At 45.3% G+C, this 15,052-nt stretch overlaps 1 protein-coding gene across 2 annotated transcripts in view; it reads left to right on the top strand.

The window, feature by feature from the left end:
* The window catches only part of LOC129863895 (ephrin-A5-like), a 66,410-nt gene extending 51,690 nt beyond the window's left edge, over nucleotides 1-14,720 (top strand). Inside the window, exons 2-5 of one of the 2 annotated variants that reach the window (XM_055936287.1) lie at nucleotides 4,465-4,757; nucleotides 9,882-9,953; nucleotides 10,083-10,163; nucleotides 10,477-14,720. In XM_055936287.1, the coding sequence (XP_055792262.1) occupies nucleotides 4,465-4,757; nucleotides 9,882-9,953; nucleotides 10,083-10,163; nucleotides 10,477-10,601 (571 nt within the window). In that variant the 3' untranslated portion in view covers nucleotides 10,602-14,720. The remainder of the gene's footprint in view (nucleotides 1-4,464; nucleotides 4,758-9,881; nucleotides 9,954-10,082; nucleotides 10,164-10,476) is intronic. The other variant, XM_055936288.1, reaches the window with a different exon arrangement.
* The last annotated feature ends 332 nt before the right edge of the window (nucleotides 14,721-15,052 follow it).

Genomic DNA, 15,052 nt, shown 5'->3' with positions numbered 1-15,052 from the left:
AAGCCTCATGGATCCACCATTTTAAACTTCCCCTTCCGTCCCTTAGCAGCCCCGCCACCTACACAGCAGCTCCTAAGATGGACGACCCTGGAGTCATCCCCGTCACCTGGCTCAGACATTGGCCAAATACTGAGGCCCTAGATGAATAATGGTCTGTCAGTGACCTCTCACCCCTGGCCAGGCTCTTATGTGTCAGATTGATATCCTCCTGAGTGGAATGTCTGATAGTGATAGGGAGCATCTAGCCATCTAGACAGGCAATCTATTTGGAATCCAAGCTCATGCTCCATCATTGATGTTTCTGTTTTCTGTAGATCTAGGCGTCTGTTTCTATGATCTAGGGCTATATGTTACACCTGTTCTGTCCAAGGTGCTGAGTGTGCCATATTTAGTAGGGTTATTTTAACAAGGCTTGGGGCTTCTCCAGTTATGTGGCTTCTGAGCTAGATGGAGAACACCCTGAGATCTATGTGTGTGTGTGTGTCCTTGAATTTGAGCATCCTATGCGTGTAAAAGAGGTAGAGCACAGCTCTGTCATAAGTCAGTGTGATGGCAACCAGTGTGAGGGTCTGCCATGAGACCAGGGGTTTATGGTATGAGCTGTCAGCCCCTGGGGTTAAGCACTGAGTGAGTGATGGAGCCCTGCTGTGTCTTTGTGTGTGTGTGTGTGTGTGTGTGTGTGTGTGTGTGTGTGTGTGTGTGTGTGTGTGTGTGTGTGTGTGTGTGTGTGTGTGTGTGTGTGTGTGTGTGTGTGTGTGTGTGTGTGTGTGTGTGTGTGTGTGTGTGTGTGTTCAGTGACACTCACTCCATGCTGCCTATTTGACCCTTTGACCACCAGAATAGCATCATCATTCATTAACCTGTCCTGTACTGTGATTTAACTTCTTATTTTATTCAGGGTAAACCGCTTAGAATCACTGTAAACTTCTCTTTCTGTCTTTGTTTCTCTCCTTAGCGCTCTGGTTCTCTATATTCTCTCTCTGTTGCTCTCATTGTACTATTCCTGCCATGTAGGACCTACCTCCCACGAACAGCAATGGGTTTACAATCTATAACTCAGTTACTCTCGCCCTTGTCTGACAAGCTCAGACAAAACCTTTTGTTCCCAGGGAAATTTACCACAAAGAAAAAAGAGAAGTGTATTTTTTTAAATAGCTTCTCTTTTCTCATCCATTTTTGCTGTCAACACCCAGTCTGACTCTGAACCCTGGCCGACAGCTCTCTCTCTCCCTCTCTCTCTCTCTCCCTCTCTCTCTCTCTCTCTCTCTCTCTCTCTCTCTCTCTCTCTCTCTCTCTCTCTCTCTCTCTCTCTCTCTCTCTCTCTCTCTCTCTCTCTCTCTCTCTCTCTCTCTCTCTCTCTCTCTCTCTCGCTCTCTCTCGCTCTCTCTCTCTCTCTCTCTGTGTGTTTGTCTGCACAGATGTGTGTGATCACTGATCAGTGGAGGTAATGATGTCTGAACCATGGCTGATGGTGCTGGTGGTGTTGCTGGCACAGGTTCCCAGTGCTATGAATGATGGGCCGGGTGGATGGGGGTCAGGTCCTCCTACCCTGAGGGAGAGGGGGAACACCAGGCAGAGGGAAAGATAGACTCCATATGGTGACATCAGAGCCCAGGGTCAAATGACCAGATGTATTAGCCTCTACCCTGTGGGGCCACAGTAGTGAAATGATCTACCTAAAGAGTTCCCCCTAGAGGTCAAGGATATGAACTACATACCGTGTGGGGTGTGTGCTTGTGCGAGTGTGTAGAACCCACAACAAATGTCAGGAGAATAGATATCAAGGAAATATTTTAAAACCCAAGCACAGAGACTGTGGTCTGTAATACACATTGCTTTAAGCTGTGATTGTTGACTCATAGGTTTTCAATGGAAAACAATGTAATTATGTGAGAGACAGTGCAGTTGAACCTTGAAATGTTTGCTCCCATGACCATTTAGTTTGTATTTAGACAGTTGTTATAGTCCCATTATGTGGTTCGGGACAGGTCAGCAGTTTCATGTGGTCTGGGCAGGGAAAGTGTCTCCTCTTTTCTCCCATTGTTATAAAACCATTGGAATCTGACCTTGCTCTGACCCCACTGTAATCATGTGTTATAGAAAACACCAGGAAGACTTTCTCTCTCTCTCCCTCCTCCTCTCCTCCTCTGAACCAGGGTGCAAACCATTCATTACCCGTGCTTGGTCACCTGAGCAAAAGAGAGCGGGAGAAAGAGAAGCAAAGATAGGATTAGAGGAGTAAAACGAAGGATTATCGTTATGAGTGTGCTTTGTTAAGAGTACTTGCCCCTGAATCAGACATGAGCCTGTCTAAGTGGCTGTGAGCCAATCAGGCGCAATTAATCCCAACACGATAGTGCTAGGATTTGGGTGTCTTTATTATTTTTGAACTCTATTGGCTCATCGCGTCACATGAACAACTGAATTAACAAATGAAGGTGTCGATTTCTTAATCATGTTGTTATCAGTTTTAAAGCCTGAGTTATTTACTTCCTTGTCTGCTACATTTATGTTCGTTGTAAGAGACTTTGTACACATCCTCATTCATCATTGTTTTTGTGCAAACTCCCAAAAGAACTCTGAGAAAACGCTGATGTCCCAGATGAGCTCTGTCTGTGCGTCGTGAAGCATTACTCTAGCCTGAAGACATTCACAAAAAGATTGAAAACTTACACTCGAGGTGCTAATGAGTTTCAGACTGAGACATATGTCTCGGCATTATGGTTCAAGATTATGGCTCAGTGTGGATCGATATTGGGTACTATCACTCACAAGGAAGGCTCTCTCAGTGTATCTGTGGTGGGCATACTCTCTAGGAGGGCCAGAGTAATCCTCTCTGCTGTCCCTGTTTGCTCGTCTGACGTAAATCTTCCGCTCGTCATGTTCAGAAAAGTGACCACTCCTCACCTCTCGGTCAGACTAAAATCTAGCGGAACTCTCTTCTCTAATTCGTGTTAATCTTTATGGCAGGTCCCAGGACAGATTTGAGTGACAGTTAGGTGAGAGCATCTACATGTACACACAGGTTGACTTGAAAGGTAGCATTAAAAGCTTAAGGAGATGGACAGACCATGCTGGCTATCCCACAGTGCCTCTGGCTGAGGAAGTGATACTTACTGGTGGCTTTCTGTGGTTTGGTTGCCCTCTGTCAGTTATGGTATCAGTGAACGCCTCTGAAACTGAGGCTGATGGAAGCCCTGCTGTGTCTGCCTGTAGCCACAGCACTCAGCTGGAGCATGAGAAACGTGGGCCTTTGAGAGAGAAAACAAGGCTTTGGTTTCATGTTTGACCAGGCTATAACTAGAGAGAAAACAAGGCTTTGGTTTGTGTTTGACCAGACTATAACTTGAGAGAAAATGATGAGAATCACACACATTGCCACACTCTCACACATAATATAGGACACACATGGAATGCACACACACGCATGCACACACACACACACACACACACACACACACACACACACACACACACACACACACACACACACACACACACACACACACACACACACACACACACACACACACACACACACACACACACACACACACACTCTCCTTTGTGGCCCACCCAACCCAGTAGTACAGTCACTAATCCTGCAGCACATTTGCAATCCGTATAATGACAACCTGATACCCCCAGCAGGTCCCAGCCAACACACACCACCCTTCATACGCCTCTTAAAGCCTGGAAATGTACGTGTCAGTGAGAACAGCTGCACTGCCGTCCAACGCAGGCTCCTCTCTCACCTGACCCTGAATCAGTTCTGAGTGGTCCTTTCCCCCCTGGAAAGGTTGTTAGGTGGGTGTAACATCTGCTCCTTGGCCTGTGAGTCGCAGTCCTTACTTGAGAAACCTCCCACAGAGCCAGAGTGAGTTCACCCGTATGGGATCATCAGTGCTCAGCATGCACAGACGCGGTCTCCAGCCTGTTCCCCCTGGCCCCAGTGTGTCAATGAACAGAGGTGGAGTATTGAAGACATCCGCAGTATGTCAGTGATACCGAGCTCGGGCCATTAGCGACTCTTGAGACGTGCCGGCCATCCTAACCCAATCTGTCTCCACTAAAAGCATCAGAAATGCAACCGTATATGGCGCCTATGGGAATGTGTGTTTCCCATCACTCCCCAGGAATGAATACCTGGCATACCTGGCAGTCTGAAGTGTCTCTGTCTTTCACAACACATCTGGATGCATTTTCTCTTGTTTAGGGCTTTAGTTCACAAACTTTTAGTGTATCTTATGTTATTCCCCTTTTCAAAGTCATCACCGACCTGACATGACACAGTAGGTGAGAGCTACATAATGAAGCTCTTGCGTATACTTTACCTATCCAACAGTGTTAGATCAGTGACGACATCAAGACCGGTAGAGTCATGGATATGAGTGAGGTCTAATACTATTAGACCTTGTAGTCTTGAAGACTCCTACTCCATAACCCTTCTGCTTTCCTTCCCAGGTTCTACCGGGGTGACTACCACATCGACGTGTGTATAAACGACTACCTGGACGTCTTCTGTCCCCACTACCTGGACTCTGTCCCAGAGGAGCGGACAGAGCACTACGTCCTCTACATGGTCAACTACGATGGCTACAGCTCCTGTGACCACACGGCCAAGGGCTTCAAACGCTGGGAGTGTAACAGGCCCCACTCCCCAAACGGACCCCTGAAGTTCTCCGAGAAGTTCCAGCTCTTCACCCCCTTCTCTCTGGGCTTCGAGTTCCGCCCCGGCAGAGAGTACTACTACATCTGTGAGTATTGGTCATCTTTATGGTAATTTAGCACATGCTTATAGTCAAATAAGCTTAAAGTTAACAAAAGCATTCAGTATAAAGTGCGGGAATCAAACCCACAACTCTGCTGGTGCAAGCACCATGCCCCAAGAAATTGAGTTATCAGGGCCATGTATGCCTGAATACCACTCATTTACATATCATACAAAAACATGGTTGATACCACAGTACAGGAATACAGGAATGCTTTGCTTAAAGGCAGAGAGAGAGCTACCACAGTTTTCCTGCATGGCATGGACATTTATGATATCAGTGAAGAGTTATTATGTTGTGGGCTCAGGCTACTATGGAAAAACACAACCTACTTAGACGATTCAAGGGTGTGATGTGAGGCCAAACATTTGAGTCCAAGCATGGAACTGACTGCGGGGGAAAAAACAATAGCAAAGTAGAAATTTGTTTTGCAAGTCCTGGCAAAGAGGTTCAAACCCCAACATTTGCCTGAGGGAAAACATCTCCATTCTCATGGTCTCCATATGAAGAGACTTAACTCGCCAGGCTCAACTTTCTACTGCTCATGAGAAGGCCTCTGGAACACAAGCATCTGAAGCCATGTTTTTACAAGTCGAGTCGGAGCCCTACAAGGCAGAGATCTGAGACTAAATAAGAGATAGCACCGGGCGGCCTGCTAGGCTACAGTATATCTGATTCCTCTTACAGAGATGGCTTCACTTAGGCCTACTCCTCAGTAGCCTCAGCCTCGGCCTCAGCTGCATGCCTCAGACCCTCGTCATGTGATTTAGGAGAAAGCTGCCTGACGAATCGGCAGTCCTTAAAGGCAAATGATATGCTGACCTGCCCAATCTCCTAGGATGTTATTCTACTGGATTGGATAGATTGAATAAAGGATGGTGTGGGGCAGGTATTGGACTTTACGTTAGGATGTCTCTCAGGCTCTGTTTAATGTGCTAATAGGAGAGCCAAGATGGTGTCAAAATAGCCATCAAGTATATATTGCCATACTGGCTTTTACAGTGAAACTGGGGGAGAGAGAAAGAGAAAGAGAGACTGGCCACATGGCCTGAAGGCATTTCCTTCCTTGACTCAGAATTATTATTCAACAGTTAGAGATTCACTCAGAAAATAGTTTTTTACCAAGAACACGTCACCTGCGAGGAGGATGAAATAACAAAAAGGCGTGTACGTAATCACACCCTGGGGAACATACCGAGCTGTACACTAATCTGCTCCAACATCATGTCTATGTAGTTCCAGAAAAGCAGGATATCTCACAATAAACCATGTGATATCAGTTTCAGTATCACATTGCATGTGTCTGATCTGTCAAGTATGACTAAAGAGTTACATTGTCAGATGATACTAGCACATGTTGTAACACTACTGGACAATAGAGCTGAGAACTTAGAGCAAGTAAGTCAAGTGTTTGGGGGTTGACATGTGCCGGTGACAACGACTCAGCGCAGAGGACAGACAGACAACCCTTTGTCCCCCCCGTGGATAGTTAACCCCCCAGGCGACGAGAGGAAAGGAACGGGTGCGGTGGGACATGGGGTGGGTTAAATCAAATGGCTGACACCTGCGGTTGGCCCTGGGTCTGTCCGTCCGTCTGGCAGACAGACGTCTGCAGGAAGCTATCAGGGGGATCAGAAGGGGCGTCCCGGGGGGGTCAAAGTTCTGCATGTCCTGATGGCTGGATGTGAACCCGGGCTTCTCCCAGGCTACAGCTGCATGTTTTTCTAAAATAGCCAATGGGGAAGTGTGATCCAAATCTCAGGGGATAGAAATCCAATTATCTGGGGAGACAGTGGGGAGTCTGTCTCTCTCTGTGTGACTGGGGCTGACTGTATGCTGTAAAGCTTCAAAAGCCCAGGTCCTACTACGTACACAGTCTGAAGATCTACATAGATAATGAGATAAACCCTGTTCAACAGTGTGTTTGTTCCACTGTCTAGGGTTTTGCTTTGTTCCGACAGATACAAACTGATCACAAGGGAATCATCTGATCCCATCGTATTTATATCAGATCTCCAATTCATCTCCGGTCTATACCCCAGACTTAAGTTACACGGCATCTGAGCCCCTAGCTTGTGTCTGGTCATGTGTGTGTGTGTCTGGTGGTGTGTTTGTCTGCGTGTGTGTGTCTGGTGGTGTGTGTGTTCGGGAGTGTCTGCATGTGTATAGTGTTAGTGGACGTGTGAGACGTTTATGGGATGGTGTGTGTTCACGAGAGGATGCTAATCTCCTCCACTGGGCCGCATGGCATGACTAACCTGGGATCTAGTGTCGCAGCGCGTGAGACGGGGTCATAGAAAAGCAGCTCACGGCTGTGTGGTATATTGTGGAGTCCAGGCTCTGTCTCTGTCTGTCTGATTGACTGACTGGGAATAGAAAGGGAGCTAGTACAGTCTGGCCTGAGTGCCTGCCACTGTAGGGGTGTGAGGTAAGTTACACGATACTCGCTGACACAGACAGAAGAGCCATGATTGACGCCACACTGCCAATATAACTCTCCACATCAAGTTCTAAAGACAATTTTTATCATATTTCATAGCCACGCTAAGTGCTTTAAAATTGGAACCTCAGTCTTCAGTCATGGAAATACTGACATGGCTCGTTTTTATCGGGAATTGACTGCCAGTATCATTCACGGGGAAGAAGAGTGTATCAAGATAGATGATAGGCTATAGGACACTATAGACAAACTGTATTGCTCTCTCTCTATCTCAAACACACACACATACATGCACATACGCACACACCCACACACACAGCATGATGGTGCCCTGAGGGGTGGGGGTTTATGTCTAGATTAAGAGCAGCTTGAGACCCCAGGCAGGCCAGGAAATGACGGGGTCAGAACATAGGGGCCCACAGAGTTGGGGGTTGCTGGATGGGGTGGGAGAATAAGAGAGGCATTCTATAGAGGGGATGAATACAGTCACGGTCAGGGTCTGTCAAACTAGCAACAAGAACAAGATCTCAGTCACAACCTACTTTCAGAATAGAAGTGAGATAGAGACTTCAGAACCACTGCTTCTCAAGACATCACAATGTGAAACACCCACAGTCTAGTTTGTCACTTTGGTGACTACGTCCTAGGTGACATTGTCTAGTTGTTGACAGGTCAGAAGGTGAAGCGGCCTGAGTTGAAGTGACCTGCCACCATAGGGATTTAGTGAAGCAGCTGTCATATTCCAGTTATCCAGAGTAGACGTCTGTGTTGCAGAGTTGTGCTACTTTACTGCTAATAGAACCCAGTGGCAGGTGTTGACAGCCTCTGCAGCCAATCAAATCAGTCATAGTAGATGGTGATGTTACTCTGAGCCAATCGAATTCTGTGTTGCAGATGTGGACAACATTTGGAGCCAATAGAAGTTTGAGTAGCAGGTGGAGACAGTTCTTTCAGCCAATGGATGTTTGAGTAGCAGATGCGGATGTTTCTTGAAAGCCAATCAAAATTGAAGTGGGCGGGTTTTTGTGTTGTTTAAAGCTAATGGAAGTCTAAGTCGCAGATGTTGCCTTCACTCAGTAGCCAATTGAAATGTGTTTCAGGTGTTGATCGACATTGCTAATTCGTACATGTGGCCTACAGTATGCTACATTCATCACAAGTTGCATCCTTTGAGAACCTAGAATAATAGTGAAGACATCAAAACTATGAAATAACACAAAGGAATCATGTAGTAACCAAAAAAGTGTTAAACAAATCAAAAGATATTTTATATTTGAGATTCTTCAAATAGCCACCCTTTGCATTGATGACAGCTTTGCACGCTCTTGGCATTCTCTCAACCAGCTTCACCTATAAGGCTTTTCCAACAATCTTGAAGGAGTTCCCACATCTGCTGAGCACTTGTTGACTGTTTTTCCTTCACTCTGCCTGCAAACTCATCCGTAACCATCTCAATTGGGTTGAGGTCGGGGGATTTTGGAGGCCAGGTCATCTGATGCAGCACTCCATCGCTCTCCTTCTTGGTAAAATAGCCCTTACACAGCCTGGAGGTATGTTGAGTCATTGTCCTGTTGAAAAACAAATGATAGTCCCACTAAGTGCGAACTAGATGGGATGGAGTATTGCTGCAGAATGCTGTGGTAGCCATGCTGTTTAAGTGTGCCTTGAATTCTAAATAAATTATAGACAGTGTCACCAGCAAAGCACTCCCACACCATAACACCTCCCCGTGCCTTATGGTGGGAACCACACATACGGAGATCATCCGTTCACCCACACCGCGTCTCACAAAGATGTCCATTGCTCGTGTTTCTTGGCCCAAACAAGTTTCTTCTTATTATTGGTCCTTTAGTGGTGGTTTCTTTGCAGCAATTCCACCATGAAGGCCTGATTCACACAGTCTCCTCTGAACAGTTGATGTTGAGATGTGTCTGTTACTTGAAATCTATGAAGCATTTATTTGGGCCAGCAATTTCTGAGGCTGGTAATTCTAATGAACTTATCGTCTGCAGCAGAGGCAACTCTGGGTCTTCCTTTCCTGTGGCGTGTTCCTCATGAGAGCCAGTTTCATCATAGCGCTTGATGTTTTTTGAGACTGCATTTGAAGAAACTTGTTCCATATTGACTGACCTTCATGTCTTAAAGTAATGATGGACTGTCGTTTCTCTTTGCTTATTTGAGCTGTTCTTGCCATAATATGGACTTGGTCTTTTACCAAATAGGGCTGTCTTCTGTATACCCCCCTACCTTGTCACAACACAACTGAATGGCTCAAACGCAATAAGAAGGAAATAAATTCCATTTGAACTTTTAACAAGGCCCACCTGTTAATTCAAATGCATTCCAGGTGCAAAGCTGTCATCAAGGCAATGGGTGGCTATTTGAAGAATCTCGAATATAAAATATATTTTGATTTGTTTAACACATTCTTGGTTACTACATGATTCCATATGTGTTATTTCATCGTTTTGATGTCTTCAATATTATTCTACATATATATATATATTCTATGTAGAAAATAGTCAAAATAAAGAAAAATCCTTGAATGAGTAGGTGTTCTAAAACTTTTGACCAGTGGTGTATGTCTGTACAGAATCTGTCTCAGTTCTTTGCTGTAAGCGTTGAAGTACGTAAGCATCATTCTTAACATATCTGAAATGTTTTCACAGCTTCCACCATTGCTGACAATGGAAGGAGAAGTTGCCTACGACTGAAGGTGTTCGTCAGACCAGCAAGTAAATGTATTTCTGAAAGAACATGCCATTCTCTATTCTTTCAATCTGTGGACAACTTTTATCGCATTATGTGAAAGTCTGATATGAATCTTGGGCTCACTATGAATGTTTACGTCCCAACTCCTTTTGTTGCAGACAATTGTGTGAAAACTGTCAGTGTTCACGATCGGGTCTTTGACGTCAATGAGAGAGTGGACAATTCCCTAGAACCAAGAGGTTTGTTTGACTCTATAAAGTGTGTGTGTGTGAGTGTGTGTCTTTGGGTGTGTGCCTGCCTGCCTGCCTGCGCATGTGTGTACCCAGGAATGACAAATTGTATTTCCTGATACAGAATCCCGAAGAGGATCTTATTTTCCCATTCTTCCAATGGAATTTACAAGTCAGTCATATAGACAATTTATGATGACAAAGCCACTACTTAATTTCACACAGTCATGTTACAGTCTTGCATGTGAATGATGTCTCTTCTCCAATTATTCTTATCTCCTTCTCTTTCCTCTCTCCTCCATCTTTTCCTCCCTTCATCTAGATGACACCAGCCATGAGTCAGCTGAGCCATCCCGAGGTGACGTCAACTCCGTGGGCCGGGTTCAGACCGCCGGCTTGTGGGTGACCTCCTCCCTGTTCCTCCTGGCGGCCATCTTGTCTTCATAGCGCCCAGCCTGAGGGTTTTAGACAGAGCGGAGTGGACCGCCCTGACTGGACCACAGGCCCCCCAAGGAGCACTTTTTAACAGACAGTCTCTCTCAGTGCAAGGGAGAGGAGAGACTTATAAGTGGAAGTCATTTTTATAAACTTTGCTTTGGGGAGTTAAGATGCCAAAAGCCTTTTTGACTCTCATTTTGACATTTTACTTTCCTGTGAATTTTGATATTTGAAGGCCATGGTATGCCGTTGAATTTGCCATCCCCACACCCTCTCACACACTAACACACACACATGCTCTCTCTCTCTCTCTCTCTCTCTCTCTCTCTCTCTCTCTCTCTCTCTCTCTCTCTCTCTCTCTCTCTCTCTCTCTCTCTCTCTCTCTCTCGCCCTCCTCTGTAGCCCTCCTCTGTAGCCACACCAAACATTTTGCAAGATTAAACTACGGAACAAAAACATTTTCCAAACCCCCAAATTACTTTGATTGAGAATATGATGAAGTCTTACAGCAAATGACAATTGATCGTTTGAAGAAGGCTTGTGACTGATCAGATCAGCCAATGGCAATGAGGCCAAGGCATACTGGCCAATCAAATGAGGCCAAGGTATATTGGCCAATAAAATGAGGACAAGGCATGCTGGCCAATCAACGGTGAAACAAGGATCCAAAGCCATGGTTGTAGCTTGGAGAAATCCTATTGCCAAGCGGAGGGGGCTCTGTTATTTTCTTTCCTTTGAAGAGTCCATTAGAAGTTCCTCTCAGGTGATTGGGGTTGTATTCAATGACTCAGAGACTGAGAGACTCAGAGGATGTTTGAGATTAACCGGAAAACATAAGCCCTCATGTTTAGTACTTTCTGTCCTTTTAGGGGAATTAGTGATCGATTAATGTATTTTTGAAATAAATCACATAATTCAAGTTTAGCAGCCAACACGGGTGTATATTTGCGAGGAGCGTGGGAGCTGATATGGTATTTTGTCAGGCAAATGTATTTTCCTATTTATTCTTGAGTCCTTGTGCTCTATACCTTTTCTGATGACTGTCCTGGTTCAGTCACTGTAAGTACAACAGAGACAAGCCCAAAACATCCCACCACTAAAAAGCACCAGTCTCTCTTTTTGTTTAGGACAGGTATGCTAATATTTCATTACCCATACACATTAAAATATCTGGGCTTGGACTGAAAATAGAATATAATTGGATTGTTTTTATCAAGCTGAGTTCAGGGATTGAGGACAGAGAGTTGCATGTTGTATCAGGGTGTAGGAATGTGAGTTATAACTGTGATCTTCTCTGTAACACTAAACACAAACTATATGTGTGTGCTAACAAGTCAGCCCATATTACAATCCACTACTTCTTTTGGAAACATTGTCATAACCTTTACCAAACTACATTTACGTTTATAAAGACAAGGTACAGGGATGATACCATTCTGTAGCTAACACGAATAGTTTCAATTAGGTTTTTAGTAGTATTCTTGGGTTCTTCCAGGCAAACAGTACACACTTTCCTTGATATTGATATTGATAGGTTAGCGACCATGCAGTGATGTTCCACCCACACGTCCCCGCAGTTCTCCTAACTTTGCAGGAAGGTTGTGGTAACGTTGCGGACATAAGGTTCCTCAATAGCAGCTGCAGCTCTGGTATGATTTAGCCGTGTCTTTGATGTCGTGTGGAGCAGCGTCCTTGCAGACCACATGCTAGGGGGCCATGCGCTGGTTATTTCTGGAATGAAACAAAAAATGACCACCAGGAGAGAGAGGGAGAGAGGTGTCCTGTTCAGTCTCTGGATAGGTTCACTAGCAGGGGCGAGAGAGGTGTCCTGTTCAGTCTCTGAATAGGTTCACTAGCAGGGGCGAGAGAGGTGTCCTGTTCAGTCTCTGGATAGGTTCACTAGCAGGGGTGAGAGAGGTGTCCTGTTCAGTCTCTGGATAGGTTCACTAGCAGGGGCGCGAGAGGTGTCCTGTTCAGTCTCTGGATGTGTCCTGTTCAGTCTCTGGATAGGTTCACTAGCAGGGGCGAGAGAGGTGTCCTGTTCAGTCTCTGGATAGGTTCACTAGCAGGGGCGAGAGAGGTGTCCTGTTCAGTCTCTGAATAGGTTCACTAGCAGGGGCGAGAGAGGTGTCCTGTTCAGTCTCTGGATGTGTCCTGTTCAGTCTCTGGATAGGTTCACTAGCAGGGGCGAGAGAGGTGTCCTGTTCAGTCTCTGAATAGGTTCACTAGCAGGGGCGAGAGAGGTGTCCTGTTCAGTCTCTGGATAGGTTCACTAGCAGGGGCGAGAGAGGTGTCCTGTTCAGTCTCTGGATAGGTTCACTAGAAGGGGCGAGAGAGGTGTCTTGTTCAGTCTCTGGATAGGTTCACTAGCAGGGGCGCGAGAGGTGTCCTGTTCAGTCTCTGGATGTGTCCTGTTCAGTCTCTGGATAGGTTCACTAGCAGGGGCGAGAGAGGTGTCCTGTTCAGTCTCTGAATAGGTTCACTAGCAGGGGCGAGAGAGGTGTCCTGTTCAGTCTCTGGATAGGTCACTAGAAGGGGCGAGAGAGGTGTACTGTTCAGTCTCTGGATACGTTCACTAGCAGGGGTGAGAGAGGTGTCCTGTTCAGTCGCTGGATAGGTTCACTAGAATGGGCGAGAGAGGTGTCCTGTTCAGTCTCTGGATAGGTTCACTAGCAGGGACGCGAGAGGTGTCCTGTTCAGCCCAGAGGACCGGAGTGAGTGATGAGGTGAGAGAGAGGCCCCAGCTGAGATCAATAGAAATCGGCTTCTCAAACCCAGGAACACTCGGTAAATATTTCCCTCAGTCCCTTCACTTACTTATACACAGTCTATTTAGTGTACTGACACTCACTCACCTCCTTTGTAAAGGGTCGAATGGACTATCAGTGAGAAATACATTCAGCCTCTGCCTCTGTAGGCTGTCATTGTGGTATTCAGTTTGACCAAATCTGTAGATAGGAAAAGTAAAAATTCATTGTCACCGACATTCACTTCGGGCAACATTGGGAAACACAGATCAACTTGTCTTATGGGTACTGTGTATCCAGCCGTCGTCTAATAGAACGTACAGTGTTAGAGCAGTGATTCTCACACTTCTTTGAAGGGCAACCAGAGTTAAGGGAGACATTGTTAATGTTGTTAGTGAGAAAAATGTAAATGTTTGATAAAAAAACCCCAGTTGATTTCATTTCTAAATGTCTTTTTGTATGAGAAACATGATCAATGTTACAGTCTATATCTATCAATTCTGAATCCACCGTGCAGTTAGCATTATGTGTAAGCTTTTCAAATATCAACTGTGTGTGTGTGTGTGTGTGCGTGCGTGCGTGCGTGTGTGTGTGTGTGGAGGTTGAAGTTAAGGTCTCTGCTATTGGAAGTGCACTATATCCATCCATGCCCATGCCCATTCCAAGAACCAGACCACGCTCCTATCGCTCTCCCCTTTTGACCAGACCTTTACTTAGTAGTATTTTCATCTGGAATGTGGTTTAGGTGCCTAATGTTTTGAGTTCTTGTACCTGCTTAGTTTGTCTGTGGTCTCTCCAATGGTTTCAGATGAAGCTTCAGTAGTCAGTAGCACCATGTTGTTGTACCTGAATTCAGATGTTGTTGTACCTGAATTCAGGAGATGGAATGTCCATTTTTTTGTAAAGCTTGTTGAGTGCTGGTTTTCTGTGCATATTACAATGTCCTAAATCAGTTAACTGTCATTTTCTATTCAAACGTTGATGTAGAGTATTAGACACAGTTTTGTTACAGGGTGAACAGTGAGTCTGATTGGAGGAGCTCTTCACCTGAATTTGGTACCTGTAGCCATTTAGCCTGAACCTAATGTCACTGTGCCCTCCTATGTACCCTGTCCTACTGTATGTATCTGTCCCCTGTCCTCTGTCCCTGTCCTCTGTCTCCTGGCCTCTGTCCCTGTCCTCTTGTCCCAGACCTATTGTCCTCACCTCCCCAGACTGTTGTAACTCCTCCCTCTCTTCCTGGTCTAACTCGCTTCACCAGATTTTTCTGCAAATGTATTTCATACGAAGGCCATTATTTGTAAATACACGTGTTGGAGCAGCTATGACTAACTACAAAAAAAAATGATTTAATAAAAGTTGTTTGTCATTGTCTCTCAAATTTGTAATGTCTTTTCTTTTTTATGTAAATTGAACTGCTTTGTCTAATGGGGCGGCAGGTAGCCTAGTGGTTAATGCGTTGGGCCGGTAACAGAAAGGTTGCTGTGATCGAATCCCTGAGCTGACAAGGTAAAAGTCTGTTGTTCTGCCCCTGAAAAAGGCAGTTAACCCACTGTTCCCCGGTAGGCAGTCATTGTAAAAAAGAAGTTGTTCTTAACTGACTTGCCTTGTTGAATAAAGGTTCAATAATGGGTGGAAAATTAAATAGAGACAAGCTTTTGTTCATTGCTCTTTGACAAAAATGGAAGATAACTGTCAATAAGCAGTACGTGT

Source organism: Salvelinus fontinalis, chromosome 10 (assembly GCF_029448725.1).
Source record: "Salvelinus fontinalis isolate EN_2023a chromosome 10, ASM2944872v1, whole genome shotgun sequence".
NCBI classification, from domain to species: domain Eukaryota; kingdom Metazoa; phylum Chordata; class Actinopteri; order Salmoniformes; family Salmonidae; genus Salvelinus; species Salvelinus fontinalis.
Note: the sequence above shows the minus strand (reverse complement) of the source record. Positions and strands in the feature narration are given on the sequence as shown.